The sequence below is a fragment of the Psammomys obesus genome, unplaced genomic scaffold (genome assembly GCF_907164565.1).
Source record: "Psammomys obesus unplaced genomic scaffold, mPsaObe1.curated_primary_1811, whole genome shotgun sequence".
NCBI classification, from domain to species: domain Eukaryota; kingdom Metazoa; phylum Chordata; class Mammalia; order Rodentia; family Muridae; genus Psammomys; species Psammomys obesus.
In genome coordinates this window covers 52,019,452-52,047,113 of record NW_026587216.1, presented here as the reverse complement: position 1 = coordinate 52,047,113, position 27,662 = coordinate 52,019,452, and the positions used below count along the sequence as shown (strand labels likewise).

The window sequence follows — 27,662 nt, the reverse complement described above, 5'->3', positions numbered from 1 at the left end:
CTAATATGTTCTTTAGCACTAATGTTCACAGTATAAATTGTACCTTCTCACTGTCAAATAGGATATCAAGAACAGGTAAGATACACATGGATGGCCCTTCTTGAGCTGACTCTGGGTAACACACATGGCTGTGGACCATGCATTTCAGGGACACGATCAAAGGAAGTAAGGTAAACATTCAGGATCAGAAAGGCAATGTTTCTGCCACTCTTCCTCCTGCACAGAACACCTGACTACCATGATCACCAACTACATTATGTCATTACTGAAATACATGTGTCATCAGCCTTTTTTACAGTATTTAAATCAAAGTTCAATTTATCATCAAACAGAAAGATAACACAGTAAAGGCCCAACCCACAGAGCTTGGCCTGTCAATCCCAGAGGCCCAGACAGGTGGAAGGGAGTTATTGCTCAGTCATTTTGGCTAAAAAAATGACATTTATGCTAAAAAATTGGTCATGTAATGAAATCATTTTTAACAACTCATAATGGAAGAAGGAATGCAGGTTTGGACTGAGAACAGACATCTCCTTAGAAGTTTTTCTATGTGATATTGTGCCAAATGCTTTATATTTATTAGTTCATTTCATTTCTAGAACAAAGGAGTTAATACTACATTTCCATACTACAGTCAAGAAAACTGAGGTTCAGAGAAATTAAGAGCTTAATAAAAGTCACAAGAACTCATAGTATCTTGCTGCATGTGTGTTGATATAATCCCTTCCACATCATGAAAGTTAGCAAAATACTCTCGTAATACTTAGAAATGATTAAACCCATTCCCTCAGAAATACTTTTCTTTATGTTTGTTAGGATTTGATTGTAGCCATAATTGAATGCTTATCCAGTAATAAACTCTCAACTTTCATTTGTAGTAAAAAATAGTGTAGAACTGTTAAAATACTGGCAAGAACACAACTAAAATGAATAACAGTGAGCCCACTCACTCAGTTTCTTAAGGGCTTTGATTAAGGAACAGGTACAGGGAGAAGATGGTGGAAGACAGATCCAGAGAACAGAACACTTTTAAAAATTAAAGATGCAGTTCTGTCAGTTCAGTCAAGGGGATAATTCAACAAAAGTGTCACCTTATTACTTAAGAAACTTTTTCAAGGACCACACAGAACAAGCACCCAGACTTTCCTGGTACTCACATCGTTCCATGTATCTATCTGTTCTTTCATGTAACTGACTGCCAGACCACGCGCTGCTTCTACTGTTTGTCCTTTTGCTTCATGACACACTAAACTTTAACTTAAATACCAACACAAACATATAACTAGAGTCAGCTTAAAACTTCTCAGAAATCTCAAAACAAAATAAAAAAGCCCACCATGGAAGGAAGAGACTGCATGTTAAAATCAAAATCTGCAATCAAAATCTGCTCCCTTTCACCTTGGCTTCTCTGGGGACCCTCAAATTTAGAAAGCTCTAACTCAGTATCACACACTAATGAAATAGATCGATATCTCAGACCACCCATGGGACATCACTGCTTACACATTCCATAGACTTTAAATAAAGCCACTAGAAGGCAGCCTTTTCTCTATGTACTCCAGCCTGGCCGAGAACTCCTAGGCCCTGACATTACCAGTACATGCCACCATGTCTAATGTAAAACAAAACCAGAGATCCCAGTTATCTGCATGGCTGCTTCTCCAGAATTCCCCAGTTCAGTTACCAGCACCACTTTCTAGACTCTACCAGTCTAGTCTAGGAGACATTCGTCTCTGTTTCTCCATTTAGCATGTTTTTAAAAAGAAATTTCAGATTGACTTTTATTATTCTATGTGTATGAATGTTTTGTCTTCATGTGTGTCTGCACCATACATGCTGGGGCTTGAGGAGGGGTGAGCACCGATGTGGGTGCCAGGAATCAAACCGAGGTCCTTTGCAACAATAAGAAGTGCTCTTAAAGACGGAGCCAGCCCTTGGCGTGTATTCTTTAGTTAGAGCTCAGTTTCCAACATCTACATAGGTTCTAATCTCAATGCCTCAGTTTAAACCTTCTAGTATTTCAACAGTGTTTCAATTACCTAGTAACAACTTCCTGGGTCTTATATCTTACTCCCTCACCAGAATCACTTTTCTCAAATACAAGCAGAACTTCTTTGCTCAAAAATATACCAACATTTCCTACGTATGAGATAAAGTCCAAACTTTTGGCATTGAATATAAAGCCTTCCATCAGGTCTCTTCCTATATGAATTTCCAGCAACAAAAAGAACTATTTTCCTTTCCCCAGTATGCTGTATTTTTCTTAGTCTTGCCCTTGTCTAGGTTACTACACTGGCTGGTTTTATGTGGCAACTTGACACAACATAGAGTCACCAGAGAGGAAGGTGCCGAGTGGAGGAAATGCCTCCACAAGATCCAGATGTAGGCAAGCCTGTAAGGAATTTTCTTAATCAGTGATTGATGGGGGAAGGACACAGCCCATTTTGGGTGGTTCCATTCCTGGGAATGGTAGTCCTGGGTTCTATAAGAAAGCAGGCTGAGCAAGCCATGTCAGGCAAGCCATGGCTTTTGTATCAGCTCCTGCATGCGGGATCCTGCTCTGTTTGAGTTCCTGTCGGGACTTCTTTTGGTGATGAACAGTGGTATGGAAATATAAGACAAAATAAACCCTAGCTATTGTCATGGTGTTTCGTTACAGCAATGGAAACCCTAAGACAAGTTGGTACCAGAATTGTGGGCCAATGCTGTGACAGACATGATAGTGTTTGGTTTTTTTGTTTGTTTGTTTTGTTTTTGGAGGGTGGATTATAGGACTTTGGAACATCGGCCTAGAAAAACCAATGAGTACTGAGAGCGCACTGCGCAGTTCTTTAGAAGCTTGGAAGGTAAAAATGTTGAGAGCAGTGCAGCAGATGGAGGCCTGGCTTGTGAAGTTTCAGAGGGAAATTTAAAGAGTCTATCAGGACCATCTGCTATTTTGAATTAAGATTCTGGACAGTTGGGGTTGAAGAGTCAGCTATGGTTAACAAGAGACTAGCAACACTGTAATGAAACTTTGTATTTTTGCAATAATTGATGCCAGTCAGCTGAAGCTATTAGGAAAGTAGTAGCGACTAAAAAGAGACCATCATCACTCAGGTGAAATCTTCTGGGAACTGGTTCCTGAGAGCACAGACAAGCTCTCTTCCAGAAGCAGTCAAGGTTGTATACCTCGTGTTGGCAGCAAAGTTGGTAATGAGAGAGTCACCCACCCAGGTGGTACTGGTTTTGAAAGCATGAAGGGTTCATGGAGAGCAGCTGAAGCTTGGCACCGTGAGCAACCAAGAAAAGTCACCAGTGAAGGTTCAAGCTCAGTGGCAACTGAAGACTCAGGACTGAAGGAGTCATGTAGAGAAGTTGAGGCTTGGTACCATGAAGAGAGCCTATGAGAGGCTACTAGTCAAGGTGCAGCCAAGTCGCGGCAGAAGACCTCACCGTTTTGGAGATGCTAGTTCCATAGGATAACCAACAAGAACAACAGCAGCAGTGGAGTGGAGGCAGCCAGAGCCGAGAAAACAAGCAGCAGAGTTAAAAGGGTGGAGTACAGATCTGGGGAGAGCAAGGGCAAGAGGACAGAAGCCCTGTAGAGAAAACTGAGGGTGGGGACATCTCTGTGACAAGCTGGAGATCTAAGTCAGGAGAGGCCTCCTGAGAGGATAGGAGGGGGATTCGAGCAAAGGCTCCTAGTAGCAGAGACTAGAGAAACTAAAGAGGATATCCTCTAACTAGTCTCTAGTAAAGGGCAGGGAACACCAACTCACTCACAAAAACTTCGTTCCTTGCCTTCTTTCCCACCTCAGGCTTCTTAAAAATTTGCCTCTTTCACCTTAGTTTTCAAAGACAAATCGATAAGACATTTAAAGCTTTTTTAAAGGATGTGCCACGTGTAAATATCTGTTTTGGGGATTACAATGTCTGGCCTTTAAACCTGTACTTCCAATAAAAAAGCTTTGAAGCAGCTTCCACACTGGGCATACCTGGAGATACAGAGGAAGACTCTTCTGAATTGCAGTCAGCATGGGTGCAGGCAACTCCTTGTCTTGCCGCAACACCGTGTGCGGCAGCAGTAAACAATCGATTATCCGAAACAGTAACTTCTGTGCTTTAGAGGTGGCAAAGATTTGTGCCCATGATTTAACAAGAATTCCTAATAAAGAAGAGAAGGAGCTTTCGTTACAACTATCTCCTAAACAGAACATTTTCTTACTCTATGTAGAAAATTTATTTTATCACAGAAACAAGTTAAAAACAGACAGCAGGAAGAAACATGTAAGTCTTACCTTAAGGCACTCGTTTCACTCTTTGTTAAAAGAGGACAACTGAAATGGCAAAGACTAAGCCTACTTGGAATGTAGCAAAGGTGGGGACTACAGGGTTGGGCACTGAGGTCATTGGCAAAATTTCAACTAAGAAAAAGGGGGAAAGAATGAACAAAGACACAGGGACAGTAAAATGCAGGGCATGGAAACAGAAAAATATGACATTTAAAAAAATGACAAAACTAAATCAAACGCAAAGGAAGTTTCCCCAGTCTACCCCCACCCTCAGAGAGACACCATGAGGGGAGTTGGAGTCTACTGATGTAGCAACTCCTCTTTTTCAGAGATTACTCAACTATTACTGGATTCCAGATACTGTCCTTGACCACAAGTGGCCCTGTAAAGAAACTGCAGAGGTGTTCTGAGTTAGGGACCAGCAAGCTAACAAGCCACAGAGTTTCAGTGGCTCTACCCCTTCTGATGCTTATGATATCCCAATTTTAACACATTGAGTCAGGTTCAAATTCTCAAGCCTTTATGCTTGCTCTTTCTCCATTCTGTTTTAAGTGTTTTATGTAAAGAAAACAGCAAGCTCCTTATTCTAATTTCTAATGAACAAACGAGTAATTATTAGCCATATAATCCATGCCTACCATTTGAGACTTAGACAAATGGAAAGAATCAAGACCTACCTGTTTGTAAAAACAGCTCAAGGCAAAACACCAAAAAAAAAAAGCCCTCAATTTTTCATAAGCAAAATATTGCCCGTAGCCCAAACATCATCAATCCCACCCAGGATTCCGTGATTCTTGACACAGCTACCGTGTAGTCTGTAATGTAAAGAAACACTCTATAATCATCCACTTACCTTGGCAAAACTAAATCTGGAAATGTCAGGAAACTATCTTGAGACTGATAAATCATAAGCTTGAGTTGCTAAAATAATAATGTAGAGCTTACTGTTGAATTGATAATACATCTATCTCCACTAATTTTTTTCCCTAAAATTAAGTAATCTAAATTGCAAGCACTGCTTTCAGTACCTTCTACATTATCCACATTTCCACATTCTCCTTTATCTTTCACAACAAAGATAAAAGATTTCAGACAGCCCAAATAAGGTTTATTTATACATTCACAAGATTAAAGGGAATAGATACAAGGTTTTGGCCACAGAGAAATAAAAAAATCCCAAACTGAAACTCTATATAAAACTTCTAAGGAAATGTTTCTCATTTCTTCTTATTCAGTTCCTATTTTTGGTTAGGAACATGGTTTTAGTCAACAAAGACATTCAAATTACAGACTTCCCAAAGAAACATGAGCCTCATCATTATAGACAAGCACACAAAGATTTTCTGAAAAAAGAGTAAGTTTGTGAGGGGTAAGATTTGAAGCATCATCCCTGGTATTCTACTAAGTCCTCTTGGGACTTCCTTCATGTAGAGAAGACCACAAACAAAGGAGGACAGTGATGGCTTTCTGGCATTTTAACTTCTAGCCAAGTGTAGAAGTTAAACATTAACAAAAAGCTCACTTTAGTGGTTTGGGTATTCACAATGTGACTAAAATGGACTATCTGCAGCAGTGAGCTTGGACATATATTGTTATGATCATAATTAATATCAATTTCAACAAAAGCACAGCAAATAATGAAGGCCAGCATGAATAATTTTAAGCAAACCACTGTATTTCATGTTTCTTACATTTACACATACAGTTAAGTAATATGGCCTATATATTTCTTTCCACTTGGATCTGGTTGGCTTGAGTTAAGAAAATGTTTGTAAAAAAATATATATATATATATATCAGAAATACATACCCATTATCTCATAAGTCAGCTGCAGGCCTGCACTGGAAATTTTTTTCCCCAAATAAGGCTTTACATATTTCAAAACTTCACCAAGATATTCTAAAGCCTTTGTGACCATGGCAGATTTATCAGAAAATGTCTGGATAGTCCCATAAGCTACACCAACAGCCTATAAAGAAAAACATAATTTAACATTCCACGTCTTATAAAATACAGACCTTGAAAACTAATTTTTCCTTCTTTCTCACTGCATGCATAACATATACTTAGACCTTCATTCTTAAATTTCCAATGAAGATTCACAGCAATTAAAACTTACGTGAAGGCAAGGCGGTGGTGGTACATACTTTTAACCCCCGCACTCAAGATGCAGAGGCAGGGGAATCTCTGAATTTAAGGCCACCCTGGTCTACAGACTGAATTTCAGGATAGCTAGGGCTACACTGGGAAATCCTGTCTTAGAAAACAAAATACAAACCAAAACAAAAGCAAAAACCTTATGTACCTTTTATAATTAATGGTCAAAGGAAGAATTAAAAAAAAATCAATTCATCAGTATTATTTACAGAACATCTGATCCAGTAAATCCATTAGAGAGAAGAAACATCAAACCCTTATTCAAGAAGCTTGCAATCAGCTTCAGCTTTCTACATGGGCTGGATTATAATTCGTATGACTAGAAATCTACAAATTCCTGCAGGAAACAGTGGCAAGTAGCATTACCAAATTCTTACAAGTAAAATGTCTTAATTCAGCTCTTTGATATGAACTCATGTCTCTCCACAATTTACAACTTAAAGAATATTTTTTAATGAGGCATCAGCTAGCTGGCTTAATGTTCTCAGTGGAGGGGGCAGAAAAATGTGGCTGAGAGGCCAAAGACGAGACAATGAAACAAATGCCAACAGAAATGTGAGATGAACCAGGAAGAAGAGAAAAGGAAGAGAGAGAGAGAGAGAGAGAATAAAGCCAAGTAAACTTGTAAGGAATGTGGGGATAATCAGGTTTTAAGAAGCCATCAAAGAATCAAGAGCTAACTATAATGATAGGTTAGAAAGTTTAAGGGAAGTTTCCAAATCACTCTGGGAACTCACAAAGGATTTCAATGGGACCACAGTTTGAGCTACACTGGAACCATAAACGGGACCATAGTTAAACAATCCACCTCTTACCAGCTCCCAGTAGATAAATCAGAGGGCAAAGGCAAAGGGGCTGTGTTGTCTCAAGGTTGGGGCTGTAGAGGTGTGAGCAAACGATAAAAGACCACAGGTTCTGAGAGCACTGCGAAGAATAGCTGACATTAAGTTCCAAGATGTCTGATTAAGGTGGAGAAGAGAGGAAGCACAGCCTTCAGAGGCTAAACAGAAGTAGGTCATGTAGAGCGAGAAAAGGAAAGAAGCCACTGAAGTGGGCAAAGGAGAAAAGAGATACTGTATTAATTAACCTTTTCTATTTAGCTTCTGTTGTTTAAACATTTCATCCTTCAGAAGTTCTCAAACTCTTAACCTTGGTTTCCTTGTACACATACTAGGCATGGATACCTCGAAAACCTTTTATTGCATGTCATATGTGAGAAGTGTAGGTTCCTAATTACAGCATGCAAGGAGAAAAGGGAAGGGTTAGTGGGGGCGTAGCAGAGGGCACAGTGACTGAAGAAAATCCAGCCTCACAAAGTCATATAGCTGGAACAAGTATTCTGAGAACTGTTTCAAATAACTGGGAAGCTCTCCTTCTTATTACACCAAAATGTTCAAGTGATATTTTTTAGAGGCTAACAGTACTACCCTGGACACTCTCACGGACTCTAAAACCACATTAATAAAACAGGATTCAGTAAGTCTAAATGAATCATTTACCCATGAATACTTGCTAAAATGCAACTGGAAATTTGGCAAGTTAATGAGGGATACTGCTTCCCAATGTTGACATTTCCATCCTAGGGAAAAAAAAAAATGACACACACTGATCCTGTCCCATTCCCACAGAAGTCTTTAAATATCAGGAAGCTATAGCTCCAGAAGGTTCATGTAAATTTCCCAAACTTTAATTCTCTTGAAAACCTGAACTGCATTATTAGCAACAGATACTGTCAGTTGTTTTCTTTGAAGTGATAGGCTTACTTACTTCATTCATTTCTGAAAAAAAAAAAAAAAAGAAAAAAAAAGAAATGTCTGCCAAATGTCCAAGTCTGAATAATCACATTTTGTCAGTTTTTCTTTCAAGATAAAAGCAGTCGGCTCAGCTTGCGACTCAAGTGTTCACAGGCTCTTTCTTTAGACAATGCACTGAAACCCTTCACTTGCACTCTGCATTTTCATTTGGAGAATGAGCTAACGGGGTGAAATTTGATGAGATTTTAAATCTTACTCCCTAATTAATGCTCTTCTTTAATGAACAAGCTTTACTTTTTTGTGAGTGCATAAAAGTATAAATCCTAGTGGATACTATTATAATCTGAGGCCACAGTGCTGTTTCACACTAACACTTTCACAGAATCTGTGTTCATGTCAGTACAGAGTTGGGACAGAGAACATTGTAAGAAGGTATCAGTAACTTGCAGGAATCTATAGACCATACTTGAATATTAATGACCATGGTACTGCAGTAAATATGTTAACTTTAATTTCCCCTCAGACTAAAAAATATGTATTTCCACATTTTCAAATATATAAAACATACATATTTGAAGTATATATATGTAGTTTGAAAACAAACAACAAACAAAAAGCGGGGCCATTAGCCTCCTAGGGAGGAGGCACTTAGAGAGGTGGGTTTGCTGTAGACGGTGTGGCTTCGTTGGAGGTGCATCATCAAAGAGCGGGCATTTAGGTCTCAGAAGTTCAAGCTAAGGCTTAGTGGCTCACAGTCCTTCTGCTGCCTGAGGATCTCTACTACCATGTCTGCCTGTGTGCCACCATGCTTCACCATGGTGATAATAAACTAAATTTCTGAAACTGTAAGGCAGCCCCAATTATATGTTTCTCTTTATAGCAGCTGTCTGATCATGGTGTGGTCACAGCAATAAAAACCCTACCTTTGAGAGATGGCTCAAAGACTAAGAGCACTGTCTGCTCTTCCAGAGGTCCTGAGTTCAATTCCCAGCAACTACATGGTGGCTCACACCATCTATAATGAAATCTCATGCCCTCTTTTGGCCTGCACGTGTACATGCACTCAGAACATTGTATACATAATAAATAAATCTTAAAAAAAAAAGGAAACCCTAACTAAGGCAATATACATTATGTTTACCATATTATATGTGGAATAGGAGTAATATACATAATGTATATATACATGTTCCCGCGCGCGCACACGCAGAGACACACACTACACAAACATTGTTTAATGTGTGCAGTGCCCACAGAAGCCAAGAGGACACTCAATACCCCAGAACTATAGTCAACTGGTTGTCAGCTGCCTTGTGGGTGTTTGGAATTAAAGCTGGGTCCTCGATAAGATCAAGCAGTGCTCTTATTAGATGAACCATCTCCCCAGCCCCACGATGTGCTTCTGGGTGCTTAGATGATGGCTACTCACATACCACAATACTATTATTTCCAAGCAGAAAAGCACATTAAGCCCAACATTGGTACTTTACAAAAAAGCCCACTTCTAAGAATGGGTCTTAGCGGGTGTTTGGGACTATTCAAGTTTTGAAGGACCTCTCACTGAGATTATCTTATGAGAATGGCCCATAATATATTACACAGTAATACAATGCAAAGGTACACAAAACATAATACAATGACCATGCAATCTGTAGGTTTTATAGTGGATATTCCATGTGATTAGCCATGGACTCTGAGTGCTAAAGAGTTTCTCTGATCAACAGAATCTGAAATTTTGCCAAAAATTATTGCTTCAGAATTAACTATGTCCCGTATAACTTCAATGGGAAAAGATTCATAGAAGCTTATTTATTTATTTGTGTGTGTGTGTGTGTGTGTGTGTGTGTGTGTGTATCCCCAGATTTTACCCCGTATACCTTTCTTGTGTATTCTGTGTTTTTTCAGTGACTGGATGTTGAGTCCCATGAGAACGAGAAGACATCTGAAACTTTCCCTATAGATTCCCCTATAGAATAATGTTCTCAGCTTTCAACTCCTCCTCAACTTGCACCATAATTTACATCACCTTTACTAATTTTCACAAAAAGGCATCTAGTCAAATCAGACTCACTTAAAAAAACTTTATGCTCACCACAGGATAAGTTCTAAATGTGTTACACCAAGACACCCTGATTTTCTCCTACTGATGAATCTACTGACGATTAACACGTTCATTATTTTAACCTTTTTGTATCTAAAATTCTCAAACCAGTAAAGCTCCTCTTAGATCAAAGACCAGGTTTTTCAAATATCTAAGGAGTCGTAGATAATGCTATCTAGCACTTTGCAAAAACCTATCATTGATTTATTGATAAAAAGAAAAAATATTTTAGGTTGGATTAAATTAGAGGAGACTTAACTGCTAGTGTAAAGCCTATTTTCTACCTCCTTTTCTGACCCAAAATCATCGGTCAAGACTCACTGAGGAGCTACAAAACATACTACAAAAATGTGCATGTCACATTTGCATGTTGCCATGCTACTGTTGGCTATCATTAGGGTTTACACACATCTCCAACTGTCTGTGAATATACATTTTCACGTAGTTAACGTCAACATGCTGGAAAGCAAATCCACTTTTACTGTGAATAACTTACAAAAGACATAATCCAAACATCAGTTTCACTTAGGCTCATGAAATAAAACACCATCACATGCTATATTTCTTTGAAATTAATGACAAAAACTAAAATTTTAAATGTATTTTGAAGTAAAATAAAAAGAAATGGATTATATTTTCAAGTTCTGCTGCTACATACCAGCTGGTGCTTACCCTGACACCACCAATGAGGGGCAGTAGAATCACAGCTGGAGCACTGCCAACCCCACACTAAAGCAATGCTGGTATCTGAACTGTTACCAAGATCAACCACAACACATTATTTTATTTCAGTTGGCCCTGAAGCAAAGCTTCCGCATATTCTTCCTTACTTTCCTTATTCATTAAGTGCAAATTTCCTGCTGTCTGTAGAGTGAATCATACTGTACCTTAGAGCAACACTTCCTTTACTCCTTTACTTCCTTTACTGTATAATAGCAGGCAACTAATAATATGACCGAGTTAAGTTAAAAAAATTGATTTTACAGAAAAAAATTTTAATGACACTTCAAGATTTTCTGAATAAAATAATTGTAACCAGTTTAGAAGATTATACTAATAAATGAAAAATACCTCAAGGAATTGAATAAGTGCTTGTTTGGGGTCTCCTGGACTGGGCAAATATTCAATCTGAGCCTTTGAGAAGATATTCTTTACTTCTGAGAGTTTAAACAGTAATCTTGTCATTTCAGCCAGCTGTTCCATGTACTCTTTTTCTATCAAAATAAGATAATGATCATGCTTATTATGTGAAATTTAAAATCTTATATAGGTTGTGAACACATATATATGCTGGGAATACACCATTCATTTTTGAAATATGTTACAAAAACTCAATTTTTCACAAAGTTAAAAACTGAATCAGGGTTTTCACACTTACAATAATCCTAACCCATAAAGTTACTGAGGTCAAAAAACTACACTAGATAAGAGAAAAAGTCCAGCCTTTTCCAGGCCAGCCTAAGATAAATTTACAAAAGACTAAAAATGACAGCTTTAAAAAAAGTGTTCCCATACAAAACAAAACTGTATGGGAACTCTGAAACATACAAAATACTATCAGTGTATAACGGTAAAACAGAAGAGCAAAGTATTTCATAAAAATGAGGAACATACTCCTAGAAAGGTATTTTACATTTGAGGGTACTCAGTGTGTACTTCAGATTCTTTTATTGTGTGACCCAGCTTCTTCAGGAGAAAAAGCAGCCTATCCCCTGAGGAGCAAGTTTTAGTTCTCAGGGCTATGGAAATTATTTCTTTTAGCTTTGTAGCAGGGATATTTGCCTTCTGTAGTAACTATGAAGTATCAATAAAAAGAAACAGACTGCAAAAGGATAATTTATATATGTTTACAGCTAATTACAAATATATTTTAATATCTGACATTGATTTATTTAATCTAGAAAGCAAAAAATTTCAAAGACTACCACATACAAAAACACTACCTGCATTTCTTATATGACACTTACCCACTACCTGCTCAGGATTCAAATCAAGCAACAAATCAGGTTCAGAGAGGTACTTTATGTGCATTTGCAAAACACAACGGATCCACGATCTTATAGTTAAGGATTGAAAAGACACAGAACTTGACTGAGAAAGTGCTTCACATACTGTGCTGTAAAAAGCAATTGAGGAGCATTAAAAACAAAAGTGAAATGGGATACATAGAGAACAGAGCTTAGAAAGAAACATTCAAGCAACTCCCTTGGCTTCACTGATGAACACAGCACTACAGACATGTTGAAAACGAATACTAAAGATGTACACCAAAAGATGTTAAACATCTGTCTCCATTTCTAATATTGTAAGTTTTAATTTTCCCTTTCTACCGGTGGTATATCTGTAGGCGCATACCAAGAGAAAAATTTAAGAAAACATAGAATAGCAAGAAGGTATAATCAACTAGGCAGTATAAAAACATAATAGATAAGCAGAAAAAAAACCAAACAAAGCAACAACAACAAAAATGGAACTATCAATAGCAATTAACGGATGAGGTAATGATAAAAAGTTGTTAAAGACAAATACACCTCTACAAGTCTCTTGATTGAGTAATCATGTTTCTATCCTTTTTTTCTTCATTGCATAAGCAGTCATTATCAAAGACTACCACATACAAAATTCCAGAGTACTTCTTTCCAGACAATAAAAGAAACCTGCCTTTTCTTAAGTCAAACACATGGCTGAGCCTAACCTCTAATCTAGGAGGAGCTGCTAGAGATAGAAATGCCTGACATGGTTTAAACTTAAATATAGCATTATGCAAACTCAAAATAATTTTTTTTTCTTCTCATTTTGTTTTGATACATGTGTAGGTATCAAACTAGAGGCTTTCACATTGTTTTTCAGACAAGTTCTCTTACCTAAAACTTGCCATTTTGGGATGGACAGGAAGCTCCTATGGTCTGCCTACTTTTATATCCTAGCACTGGAATTACAGAGGGTGACTTTTACCTTAAGACATCATTTTTGTACAACAAATACCTTATCCATTAAGCCATCTCCCCAACCCCTAAAACAATGTTTTATTAATTAGTTAATTAATTTTGAGAAAGGTCTCACTATGTAGCTTTGGCTGTCATGGAACTTACTATGTAGACTAGGCTGGCCTCAAACTCAAAGATGTGCCTGCCTCTTCCTCCTGAGTGTTAGAATTAATGCCCGGCTTAAAACCATTTTTAAACACACATAAATCAGAATTTTAAAAATGTTCTAAAACACTTTGAAGTTTTCCTTTAAAAAAATACAATACAGAAACTCAAATAACTCATTTATTACCTATATAACTTTCTTAGTGCTTAACAAGTTTGTGTTTCAGTGTTAACTGTTCTAATAAAAATTATTTTAAAATGTTGCCTGCCAAATGAGAGAATACACAGCAAAGATTACTGATCAATCACTGTGTGGACTAAGGAATCTCTCTGAAATGAGGGTACATACCTATTTTGTAGCAAATGACTTAGATATCTTGCTACAACTTGTGACCAGATGATATCATCCCAACCAAAAAGCTGAATTATTGATATTGCTGGCCGAGGCTGAAGACCTGGTGGTGCTGTGTTTGGCATATCCACTGCGAGCAAAGTGAAATCTAGATTTAAAAAGAGAAAGTTCAAGTAAGACATTTTCAACCCCACTCACCTCTAACTACAATAATTTTTAACCCCCCCCCCAAAAAAAAGTGACATTCAGAAATGTATTTTGAGTTTAAACAACTAAGTAAATGTCTGTAACACCATTTATATCTCTGAAAGGTTAAAAAGCATCTACCTTAGCAGTATAATTACAGACATGGCTCCTTCAAGTCAAACCGGTGGATTTATTAATATGTCTCTATTATTCAAAGACCCAGTTAAAACTATTTGCAGCTCCCACTCTTCTTTAAGTTAATGTGCCAACCCATAGGTGTTCATGCTCAATGCGGATACCAGCCATTGTATTCTATAAAACAGTCATCTCCTATGATCAAACACTTTCTTCAGAACCCACAATCTAGATACTGGAATTCCTCAGTCATGTTAAGCAGATTTCATTTTGTTTTCCTAAGAATCTGTCAATTCATCTGTACCTATACTAGCAAATCAACTACTCAGATGCAATGACTCCTAGGAAGCTCACCAATGGTGGCTGTTTACCCTTCAATTTGCCTCTTACTACTGAACTCACAGAATGAGTTCAGGTAAGACATTTTCTATATTGCTACTTCTAGACCATTCTCACTTCTTCCTCCCTAATATGTCTAGCTTTGAATCTCATATACACCATCAAACTATTGCAGTAACAAACACTTCCTGTTGTATGCCCTGCAGTTCCCCAGGTTCATATTCTCTCCTACAGCGATTTTGCCATGATCTCTTGTTTATTTGTAATTCCTTTATTCCAATGATCTATCCTCCCCTATACTTGAAATACTCCCATATTTATACCCAAATCACTTGGCATTATTAATTATAACCTCTGTAATTTCATTTTTAAGGACTCCACTTTGATAAATTTGCTTTGCAGCGCCTCTCTCCTAGGACCTAAACACTTTATAATTCTTTGCTTTTACTAAACTTACAATCAATTGACTACATAGCTTTTTCCTATCTCCCTTCTTCTTTCCTATCTTCTTTTCGTTCTTTAGGTAGTTTGGTGGTCCATTCTTACATGTGCTATACACTATGTTCTTTCTTCCTTCCCTTCCTTTTCCTTTTTTTTGGGGGGCAGGGGAAGGTTAAATTATTGTTCATTTTTTTTTTTTTTCAATACAGGGTTTCTTTATATAGCCATAAACTCACAGAGATTTGCCTATCTCTGCCTCTTGAGTACTGGGATTAAAGGTGTGTGAGAGCCATCCTTTTTCTTCTTGGAATGTGGGAATCTGAATCTAGTGCCATGTGCATGCTATGGAAGTATTCTACGCTAAACTGCATGACTTAGATACTATTATATATTATTTACTACATGATTTATATATTATTATATATTATATACTACATGACTTAGATATTATTTTCCTGTAACTCTCCTCTTTCTTCAATCACCTTCAATGAGCTGACTGATTCCCTGACATACCAAACCACTCGTGAAGACTGTGGAAGAGTAACTGCTCTGTAAGCATGTGGTCTTGGGTTCTAATTTTGAATACCCGCATGAAAGCTGAGCATGGCTGTGCATCCCCGTAATCCTGGTGTCCTTGAATTCGCTGACTACGCAGCTTCCGGTATAAGACACAGAACTACAGAGGAAGACAACCAACCTCTCTATGTACAGGAGCATTTGAACCCTCATCCTCATCCCCACACACCATATACACTCTCTATCCCACCAAATAAAAATCAGAAAAACGACAACAACCACTCAGGTTACTGGCGACTTACTTCGCCCTCTTGCTACAGCCAATGATGGACTCTCAGGTCTCATTTTATTGGACCCTTCCCCTTCCTAGTTTCCAGAGCATCACACTTTCTCGGTTTGCTTCTTCCCCGCACTCCTTTACATTGTCCTTTCTCATTTCTTCTTAGCCTTTAATCTTAACACAGAAATACACTGTGAACTGACTACAATCTCTTCATCAATTCTTACACTAATGAAGGTTTCAGCCAGTTTCTGGGCCTTAAAGACTATTTACCCATGGACAGTTTGCAAACAATCCTATAGCTCAGAGCTCTTCTGTCAAATCTAGCTTATTAAATTCAAGATCTCATTTAATGCATTTGGACTTTAATGGATACCTTGTAACAAATTAAAATGTCCTAAAAACTTAAGACTCTTCAATTTTCCAATTTGTATCCCCCTGATGTTTAGTTTTCTTATTGTTCTAGCAAGGACTTCAAGTGCTACACTGAATATAGAGATGGCAGCCTTGTCATGTCCCTGATTCCCTAGCAAGCACTTTCACTTCCATCATCTGCCACCCAGAGGGTGTTCCATAGGAAAGTCAGGGTTACCCCGTGCTCTATCACAACACTTACTCATTTATCTTAGCCTGTGGTTTTTGTTTGCTTGTTTGTGTCGCTAAGTGTGGATGTTTGTGCATGCACATGCAGAGATCATTGATGACCTTGTACAGCAGTCTTTAGGAGCCAGGCACCTTGGGGTTTTTTTTTTTTTTTTTGTTGTTGTTGTTGTTGTTTTGTTTGTTTTTTGAGACAGGGCCTCTTATTGGGACCAGGATGCAGGGTGATTTGGCCATGAGCCACAGGGATCTTCCTGTCTCCATCTCCCAGGGTACGGGATTGCAGCTCTCTGCTGCTACATGCAGCTGTTTTTTAGTGGAATTGTTTTAAGTTTCTCTCCATTTAACCTGGTGTTGGCTGTTGGCTTGCTGTATATTGCCTTTATTGTGTTTAGGTATGGGCCTTGTATCCCTGATCTCTCCAAGACTTTTAACATGAAGGGGTGTTGGATTTTGTCAAAGACTTTTTGAGCATCTAATGAGGTAATCATGTGGTTTTTCTCCTTCAGTTTGTTTATATGGTGAATTACATTGATGGATTTTCCTATTATGAACCATCCCTGCATGCCTGGGATGAGTCCTACTTAAATCTTGGTGAATGATGTTTTTGATGTGTTCTTGGATTCAGTTTCCGTTAATGAGTATTTTTGCATCAATGTTCACAAGGGAGAGTGGTCTGAAGTTCTCTTTCTTTGTCAAGTCTTTGTTAGGTTTAGATATCAGGATGACTGTGGCCTCACAGAATGTTTCTATTTTGTGGAATAGTTTGAGCAGTATTCGTATTAGCTCCTCAGTAAAGTTCTGGTAGAATTCTGAGCTGAAAACCTTTTTTTTTTTTTTTTTTTTTTTTTTTTGATTGGGAGATTTTAAATGACTGCTTCTATTTCCTTAGGGGTTATAGATCTATTTAGATTGTTTATCTGTTCTTGATTTAACATTGGTAAATGGTATCTATCAAGAAAACTGTCCATTTCATTTAGATTTTCCATTGTGAGAAGTACAGATTTTTGAACACCTAAAATTTTCTGTCATAAAATGGTCCCATCATAATATTATGTCAGCAAACTGCTAGTTATTCTAGGACACCTCTCATGAATGTTTCTGGTTACCTCATTTGCTTAGCAAATATTGTCAGGTCTACGTTCAAAATACCTTTCCTTCCTATAGATCTGACCACCATTTCCCACTATCTACACTATATAACTTCATTCCAAGCTGATCTGCACTGTTTGAATAATTTCCTAACTGCCTTATTTCTCTCTTTGCTTCCCTTTATCTCATCAGCCAGGAGCACACTAACTCTATTTAAAAAAAAAAAAAAAAAAAACAATAACGTCTAATCTCAAAGTGAGAGGTCTTCACAACTTCGTAAAAGGCAGAACACAGACTCTCCATTACTTCCTACCACATCTCAGCTCTGACCCTTTTCTGCTCCACATATGTCTGTATCTTTACCTCTAGCTCCCAAAACACAGTTGTTTCTCTCTCGCCTCCTTCAAGTCTTTGCCTCCCTGAGCACTCTACTTAAAATGGTAACCTGCCTTTCCCTGCTGTCCTGTTTTGGCTTGTTTTTGCTGGATGTGGTGTTGCTCATCTGTAACCCAGACTTGGGAATGTGAGTCAGCAGGACCACAAGTCCCACAACCCTGGGCTGCTGAGCAAGACTCTCAGAAAGAACACAAGAAATTACCCTTGGCCCATCACTCGCGAGGTCATAACCTTTGTTTATGGCGGTCCTCCTACTAGTACAAACAAAAGCAAGTGTTTAAATACTTAAATGAAGAAAATCATTTTCTCTCGACCTAAGTCTACTTCAAATCAGAAATATATGCCTTTGACTTTGGATTTATTCAGTATTTACTTTCAGAACCTAAGAGGGCGTTGAGTAAACTGAGGCAATGTTTTTGTTGATGACCTAGCATTCTAAATGATGGAATAAATTTCAGCTTACTGACTATCAATATGTATTATCTCAGACATCACACTAGTTGGAAAAAATGACCGTACCACACTCCCCTCTGTATTTGTAGAAGTGTTCAGTACTCTGTATGAAGTCTGAACTGCTGCAAGATTTCAATGTCTTGTTCATTTTTTACATTCATTCTCTCACTTACAGACTTTTTAGCTCACCTTTCTTCATCTTCCCCAGAACAAATGCTGACTGAGACCATAGGGACTTTTATTACTGATGTGTGTTTAAAGCATTACATTAGACACAGAAAACACCTTTAAGTGAACTCTGCTAACAGATGTGCAGTAACGACACAAATCCTTGTCTACTCCAGAACTTTTTAGCATATTATGAACAAGATAGTTCTCTGAAGAAAAACATAATGAACTCTTCCCAGGAAACTGCAAATGTTCATTTATTTAAAAAGTTGCCTGATTGTACATGAGCCCATAAAAAACTAAGGACACGTCTTCGGATCAAGTCATATAAAACTGCAATTTAACATAAAATCTAAGGGAAGTCAGAACACAAATATAAAAGCATTCCATTCCAACCTGAGCTTGTCGACATGGTGTTGAAGGGCTGGTCTTTCTTTTTTCTTTCTGTGGTTTATTTTTTTTTTTTTTTTTTTCTTGGTTGGGTTGGTTTTTTAATTTATCTTTATACAAATTACAAATATTCAGATAACTGCTCATAAAATATGAAAGTGTACTACTTAAACTGGATATAATCAAATGCTATCTTACTTTCCAAATAGTTATGAGAAATGTTTATGAACAATCTATGTTTACATCTGAAAATTAGCTTTTATTTTTAAAAAAGTAATCATTTAATTTTTAATGATTAAGTACATAAGCCAAAGATAACCAATTTAAACATATTTGTTTCATCACTTGTCATAATATTTGCTATAAAGCAAGACATTGTCACCAAGAATATAGAAAAAAATACTGACAAAAGCCTGCAAAAGGCGAGAGGAATTAGCAGTGAACAATGCTGACCTGCAGCAGCATCTGCAAGCTGGGCAAGGGGCACAACGTGGGTCATTCTCTGACTCTTCAGAAATGAAAAAAAGTGCCTCCACAGTGCGCTAGCGACTGCAGCAAGGTGGCGCTCTTTAGCCGATAATGAAGACTGCGCAATTAGGTCCATGTTCCCTCTTTGAAGCTCCTGACACAATTGCTGATGAACACTCCTGAAAAGTAAAAATATATCTAACACTCAAGAAATGAAAACAGAACATTTTTAACACATTTTTTTCCTTTTCACATTTATATCACGTGAAAACCGAAAAAGCATTTATATAATGCCAAGGCATAATACATTTCTTGTTATTTGAAGTATGTATGAAGGTATATTAAACATATAAAGTTAATATTAATTCCTAATGTCAAACATTAATTATATGCTTTTAATACGTCAGATCCAAATGAGAAACAAGTAGCTACAGGAAGAGAGTCTGCATTTTGAAATTCATGTATGAGAAGTGATTTTACTTGTAATCCCGACATGAAACTAGTTTTTTTAAACCTGTTTCTCTGGAGGGCCTTAGGCCACAGATATTTGGGGAGAAAGGAAAGAAGAACATTCGATTCATGTGTGGTATCTTAAATTGAGTATTTTTCCTTGTGTAAAACAGTAGCAGACCTTGTGCTGGTATAAGAAACTGTGAGGCCAGTCTTGGTTACTGGGGCAAAAGGTTAGAAAATTGTTCTCCCACACAGCAAACTAATCTGTTCATTAACAAAGCATAATTCACTTGTCTTAAATTCTGATTTATCATTAACTACTTTTTGAATAACTTAAATGTACACATCTTTGGACCCTAAGAGAAGCACAGGTACAGAAAACCGAGGCTACCAGACTATGCAAAGGAAAAACTTAGACTTCTCAATGATTGGTAAGAGAGGCATTTAAAAAGCAATCCATCCAGAAGCTAACAAAATGTCATGTTAAATGCAGAATGAGGCTATTTTCTCTGTTTACATCACTGCCAGACCAACCTAGAGAGCAGACGTAACTGCATGTATTATCATCCTTCCATTTGTTCTCTTCAGTTATACAGAAAGTGATGAGATGCAAAAACACAAACACAAACACAAACACCACAAAGAAAGCCCAAGGCTTCCTTTGACAGAAAGTGCTTTCAACTAAGGAAAGTAGTCAGTACATTAAAATATAATTAATTCAAGTGCAGTATTCCTGGTGCTGTAAGCAGCTGATTCAGGATATGCACCTAAAGGACTTCTACAAAGTGGTTTACAAGACCGTATCTTATCACAAAGCTATACACCAGGGAGTAAAACAATCTAAGTATAAATCACATATTAGAAGCTTCTATCTATTGACATTGGAATTATGCACAATCATGGGACACTACTTACTCTTAATACAATTATTAAAAAAAAGTATATAAATGTCTTGGGAAAAGTATACAGCAAGCTATTCTCATACAACAAACAAAACAACAAAGTATTTTCTATGTTCTCTGTGTAAAAATCTTGCCTGAGATGTTCTCAATTTACATTAGAGGCTAGAGGTGAGCTTAGGTCCTTCCTGTAGCTTAGAATAAAATGAATGATAAACTACTATAATTACTTACTGACTAACTCAACTGCCCCGCCTTTTACATACAGAAATCCAACCAAAACAATGACTATTTCTCCTGGTTTTTAGTAGCTTTTCTACAGCTATACTGATTTTAAATAAAAACAATTTATCATTCCCTATTCTTTATTCACTAAAACCTATTTTATTCTTTATTCACAAAACCTATTCTTTAGGAAGGATTAACATTTCAGATCAGTTTGTAATGTGCAAGAAACTCTTTCACTTAAGATGTTAAGCTTCTCATCTACCTGGCTTGCAGGGGTACCTCTGTAATCTCTTGCAATCAGAAGGATGAAACAAAGGGACCATGAGTTTGAAGCTATTCTGGTTGGCTACAAAGGAAGATCCCACCTCAACTCATGGGGAGTGGGTGAGGGATCAGTCCTCCAATCCTCACAAAACAAAACAAATAAAATAAAATAAAACTCAAAGTAGATTAAAGAATTATATATGAGACCTGAAACAAACTACTACAAGAAACACTTCAGGACACTGAACAGTCAAGGAGCTTTTGGATAAGATTCCCCCCAAAACCTAGGAAGAAAATGCAAAAACAGACAACTGGAATATTAAACTAAAACGCTTCTTACCACAAAGAAAACAATCAATCTAAAGCAATCAGAATTAGAGAAAATATTTACAAAATACACATCTGACAGGGGGTTAATACACAGAACAAAGTTCAAAAATCTGATCTAGCAATGTCCAACAATGATTGACATAGGGTCACTTGATTTTTATTTGATTTCCATTTTCTTCTGCAAACATCTCAACATTTTAGAAGTATTTATCTGTTATGTACTATATAGCTGCATTATGTTTATATTATCTGCTATATTTACAAGAGCAATAATTACATACTTTAAATTTTTAAACAACAGCAAAAAAGAATGGCTATTATCAGGGAGGAATTGCAGGGGAGAAAATGCAGGATGGATTTGATCAAAACATTCATGTATGAAATTCTCAAACAAAAAGTTTTCAAATTTTCTATTTGCAAAGGCCTGTCTTTCTCTATGATTAACTTCTAAAATAGGAAAGATTATTAATGTAAGTCTGTACAGCAAGATTGTTTTTATTCTTTTTCTTTTTACTGGACCCTTATTTCAATGATGGAGAGATGTAAGCTACTGATTTTACTAAAAGTGCGGTCTAAACCCTAAGTTTAGTAAATAGTGGTGAAGTATTAAAAAAAAAAAAAAAGACAGAAGGTAATGAGTGCTGGTGAGAATATAGAGGCATGGGAACCTTTTACACTGTTGGGAGGGGTGTATTATACATTAGTTCAGCCATTGTGGAGGTCCTCAAAGGATTAAAATGGAACTGCCGTATGAGCAGCAGTCCCATGCCTGGGCATGGATCCAAAGGAAATGAAGTCAGGATGTCAGGCCACATCTGCCCTCCCATGTTTACGGAGCACTACTTACTATACTCAAGAAATGGAAACAACCCCATGGTCCATCAAGTGATGAATGGACAGAGAAAATGTGATATACATACATGAGAGAGTATTAAATGAAATTCTGGGTCTTCAAAATTGTTTGGTTGGTAAACTACTTGCCAAGTGTCCTAGTAAAAGAGTTTCACTTGCTATGATAAAACACCAGACCAAAAGCAAGTTGAGAGGGAAAGTGTTTATTTGGTTCACAGTTCCATATGGTAGCATCTCACCAAAGGAAGTGAGACAGGAACTCCAACCAAGCAGGCATCTGGATGCAAAGGATGTGGAAAGGTGCTGATCACTGGCTTGCTCTTCACTGCTTCTTCAGCCTGCTTTCAGTCAGCACCCAACCTAGAGTTTCTATAGTAAACAAGGTATGGAACCACGCAAAATGGGCAGGGACCTACCCCATCAATCACTAATTAAGAAAATGCCCTACAACTATATCTTATGGAGAAAATTTCCTTAATTGACATTCTATCCTTTCTGATAACTCAAGTTTGTGTCAAGTTGACATATAACTTAGCACACCAATCAAGTTCAAGGTCCCTAGTTTGGAGCCCTACCATCTATGCAGAAGACCTGGGTGAAGGGCCATGCATCTATAGTGTCAGCACTGGGGAAGGTAAGACAGGAGGACCCCTGGGACTTAGTCGTCAATTACAATAGTTAAGTCGGCCACCTCCAGGTTCAGCAAGAGACCATGTCTTAATACTTAAAATGGAGAGCAACTAAAGACGTCTATCAATGACCTCGGGCCTTTACATATATGGATATTCATGTGCGTACACCCACCTGCCTACTTCTCCCCCCACTCTCAAAAATAACGAAATATTCTGACAAATGGAGAAAACGTTAATTGAAACAAGCCAGGTACAGAAAAAGAAGTCTCAGTTCTGCTGTGCCATGCAATGGAAAATAAACATAGATAATAACTATGCATTGTATTTTACAAAAGGTAAAGGCTGGTGATATAGCTCAGTGGTAAGGAAGTCTTGCTTAGCATGCACAAGGCCTCGGTGTTCATCCCTACTGGTGGACACACGCATAGAAATACTTTTTAAATTAGGTGTCTTCTGTAAGTTTGAAGCGTTCTGAGCATTTTGTCATAAAGAATGAATGAGGAACTAGATATGCTTGAGCTGACCTGACCACTCCACATCATATATACGCAGCACAACGTGTTGCCCCACAAGATGTACAAATGTGAGGTTTTCACATGTTACCTAAAGAAAGAAAACCCAAGACTCAGGTGATGGCTCATTACAGAGGGTGAAGCTGACAGCAGAAAAGTTAGTCCATCCAAAGTTCACACAGCTAAGGACCGACCGGTATCTGAAATCCAACCCTGACCCCGAAGAAACGATGCTTCCTTTACACACTAACTCACGGCATATATACAGATTTTTAAATGATTAAACACTAATTATCATTGTTTTCTCATCTTATGTGGACTAAGGAAATTTCAGGGAAGAAGGAAAGACCCACGAGACACAAAGGTGGCCCTGAGCTTTGAAAAGCCAAGGGCAATAGTAGAATTCCATATTAGCTAAGACTAGAAAAAGAACACATGTACTCAAGGCAAAACTGAAAAGGACAACAAATATGACCCACCTTTTACCTCTTCAGCAAAAAATGATGACACAGCAGGAGTATCTACTGGTTACCTCAGGGATATGATTCAGAGATGTGAATGCATAATGGTAAAACACAAACCATTATGCAAATATCTGATGCTGCCAGAGTATATCCCTTTCAAGGCAGAGCGAGCAGAGGAAAGACAGGGTCCAACTAAAGCCAAGACCCTGACCCCACAAAGAGCGTGCTGGAGAAAAGTGCACCATTGAGTGCTGCCGATGGAAAACGCTACACACCCAGAACATGCAAGCGTTCCCACTAGAGCTTCAACGCCAAACTTCCTAAGTCTTTTGCATTTAGAGTAAATTAAGACTTGATCACAATTTCTAAATCCTATTAGAAATCACAGTGAAAAAGAAGAAATGGTAAGCATCAGCCATTATGGGGGCTGAATCAAATATCTGCATACAACCACCAGTTAAAAATACCTGTGCAGTCTCAGGTACTTTTCAAAATCAAAATTTCTGGAATGGAAAACTAAATATAAACGACTAGTGAAAATGGTGCATTACAAAGTAAAGAGAGTGGAAAAGGAAGCACCTTCACTCGGGGCACAGCTGTGAAAGAGAACACACGAAACACTATTATAACTCCAGATGCCACAGATATTTTCAATCTTCTACAATAATCAGTGGAAAAACAAGGGATTTGCTACATAAAACGTAAAACCAAAACAAAAAGGATATACATTTCCCAAACACTTGGAAATTGTTTTGAGTAAAGACAGCTTTCATGTAGGTTAAAATAATTCTGATACACACAGGTGGAAGGATACATAATAACCAGACCATCTTACATTATAAACGATGAAATACAGCATCACAGAATATAAATTTGCCAAATGTCAAGTTACTCAAATTGCAGCTTTCAGAGTAGAAATAAAAGCAATACCTAGTATTTATTAGTATTTACCATGAGCCTTGTATTATGTCAACTATTTTATAAACATTATTTTTCATCCTGTGAGGCAAAAATAATTATTATTCAAATCTTATAAATGAAGAATTGAGACAAAAAGAGAAGTGCTATGTGGCTGGTTAGGGCAGAGCTAGCAGAGCTGGGTGACCTTGGGAGAAAGGACATCCCAATTCCTATTTTCCAAGTCAAGAACAGTGGTGACAGTTGTTATAGCCACCTAACAGGATTTTTGTGAAAAGCCCTAAGTGTCTTCAGAAGTATTCGTACTCTTTAAATCCACTACACACGCACATGCTTATGGCTTAAAATTTAGTTCTGCTGTCTCAACTCCTATTTCTCATGCTAAAGGGGTTTACAGATTTCTTTCTTCAGTTCCCCTTTCCCCACTTTCCATGATCTGTTTTCCTGATTCCATCTGTCTTGATTCCATATGTTCACTGATTTAGCTCCCCACCCCACCCCAAACACACTGTAGCAGCAACAGACTCTGAGGCCTTTCTCCGCATTGCTGCTTTTCCCTGGTAATTTAGCAGGCCTCTGCCACTGCAGGTAATGTCTGCATGTCATGACCTGGTCACCCTTTTCTGGTATGCATACATGTATGTATTACATTTCAAAATAAAAATCTCTTGATGGAGCTTGACCCACACAGGACAAACATGACACAGGATATGGGACTAGCAGGAGTTGACAGAGAACAGCAATAACTCAATGATTCTTGTGCCTCTATTCTAAACGTGGTAACTTTAAAACTCTGCATTAGTTTAAAAATACAAAAAATAGTTTCAAATCACTCTTTGGAATTACTCCGAGTGCCAACTGATGAGGTGCTCTACAGGCAAAAGCCTTGCTTGTCTCTATCTGTGAAATGGAGCTATTAACTGCTTCACTACACAGAAACAGCATAAAACCCGAGTCCTCAAGTTCTAAAGCTGGAAGTTACTTTAGAAACTATCTAACACAGCAGTTCTCAATCTGTGGGGCGCTACCACTCGGGGGTGGGGGTGGGGGTGGAATGACCCTTTCACAGGGGTCATGAAAATCACAGATATTTACACTGCAATTCATTACAGTGGCAGAATTACAGTCGTGAAGTAGCAATAAAAACACTTTTATGGTTAGGGTTACCACATCATGAGGATTAGGAAGCGTTAGGAAGGTTGAAAACCACTATCTCATACAATCCTGTCTTTCAGAGAACTGTAAGAAGAAACAGAGTAGTGGGGAAGAGAAAAACACAACCGCAAACGTCTCTGGTTAAAAAAAGATTGACAGCATCTCCAGATGAGTGAACACAGACTCAGTACTGTTCAGAATACCTCTGCAGGCCCAAGTTATGAGGAACAAGTGATAAGCAAAAGAGACTAGGCTTACAAACACAATCCTGGCACACCTGACAGCGCTCCATGGTGACAGTGTGGACAGGGTTTACACACGTGTGTGGAGCAGTGAGCTGCGTGGCTGGTAGAGCTCTCACAGCTGAGTACCACCAACTACAAAGCCTGCAGTCACATACAACAGAGGACGTGGGGAGACAAAGGGAGCTCTTCCATATGCAAGGAGAAGGGAATAAATGAACACTCGTCTAGGAAAGAGAATAGCTTATGACCTGGAAAACTCAGGAACTCAGCTTTTCATTCATTACACAGGAATATAAAGTCCCATCATCATCTACAGAGCTGGTAACCTATCAAGAAAAGTTTGAAGACTGTAAGGCGAGACTGTATGCAGTTCAGGTATAATTCTATTGCTTCAAATCCTACTAAGTGTGATTTAGAAACAGGAGAACATCATTGAAAACAATGGGTTTGAAGCAGACATGCCAGAGTATGGCTATTTCCTCACTTCTTCTAACAATTAAGTAGTTCATGCTCAAAAATTAAACTACCCAAACTCTTGCTTTTTTGTTGTTTCTTGGACACAGAGTAGGCATAGACTTTGAGTCTGATTAATTTTATTTATAAGTTTGTTATAATAAAGTTTGAATTAAAAGCAAAATGTTGCTTTTAGACAGCAAATTCCAGCTCACTTACAATCTCTGTACAAGCCCTGGCCTAACCACTTGTGCTGTGGTTACTGCTACTGTCCTCATTTTAAAGACAAGAACTCTTAAGTACAGTGGAGCACAAAGCAGACCATTTTGCCCATGTGCAACACACCAGGACTGGGACCTATGCAGTCAGAATGGATTCCATATCCCAACTAAGAATCGCTGTACTATGGTTGTCTCGTGTGGCATCTTATGACTGAAATAAATAAAACAAGCTTCAAGTTTGACACTGTTGTATGCACTCATTTATATACAAAACTATTAAAAGTAGCAACAAAGTGGCATATGAGCCAATCCCAGCTAGACACCAGATGCAACATTATAACATACTAAAATTTTAAATCCCTGGGGAGTGCAATCTACTTTATAAGATCGCTAAGGTCAATGACATGTGATAATTTAAACTTTTGCTAAGGCCAAATGAATTCATTTGCAAGGATGGAAACAACAATAACAAAGAAAATTAGGAATCCAATGATGAAGCAAACAGGGCCATGTTTCTGTAACTGAACCCACAGGTTCAGTGAATATAGTCTGTAGTTTGGCCCTGCTGCTTTGGCAAGAGGTGGTATATCAATGTCGTGACAGGAATATAGGGTAGAGGAGCTCTGTCCTCATGGTAGTCAGAAGCAGAGAAACAGGTTACAAAGAAGAAAGAAAGGAAAGGAAGATAGAAAGAAGACAGAGAAAGAGAAAGAAAGAAAAAGAGAAAGAAAAGCAGAGAAAGAGAAAACAGAGAGAAAGAAAAGAGGGAAGGAAGGAAGGAAGGAAGGAAGGAAGGAAGGAAGGAAGGAAGGAAGGAAGGAAGGAAGGAAGGAAGGAAGGA

At 37.9% G+C, this 27,662-nt stretch overlaps 1 protein-coding gene across 2 annotated transcripts in view; it reads right to left on the bottom strand.

Moving 5' to 3' along the window:
- The window catches only part of Mms22l (MMS22 like, DNA repair protein), a 123,459-nt gene that overhangs the window by 12,168 nt on the left and 83,629 nt on the right, over positions 1-27,662 (bottom strand). For both annotated transcript variants that reach the window (XM_055603626.1, XM_055603627.1), the window contains exons 14-19: positions 19,181-19,374; positions 13,729-13,879; positions 12,255-12,403; positions 11,359-11,501; positions 6,085-6,244; positions 3,978-4,147 (exon numbers count right to left, since the gene is read on the bottom strand). In XM_055603626.1, the coding sequence (XP_055459601.1) occupies positions 3,978-4,147; positions 6,085-6,244; positions 11,359-11,501; positions 12,255-12,403; positions 13,729-13,879; positions 19,181-19,374 (967 nt within the window). The remainder of the gene's footprint in view (positions 1-3,977; positions 4,148-6,084; positions 6,245-11,358; positions 11,502-12,254; positions 12,404-13,728; positions 13,880-19,180; positions 19,375-27,662) is intronic.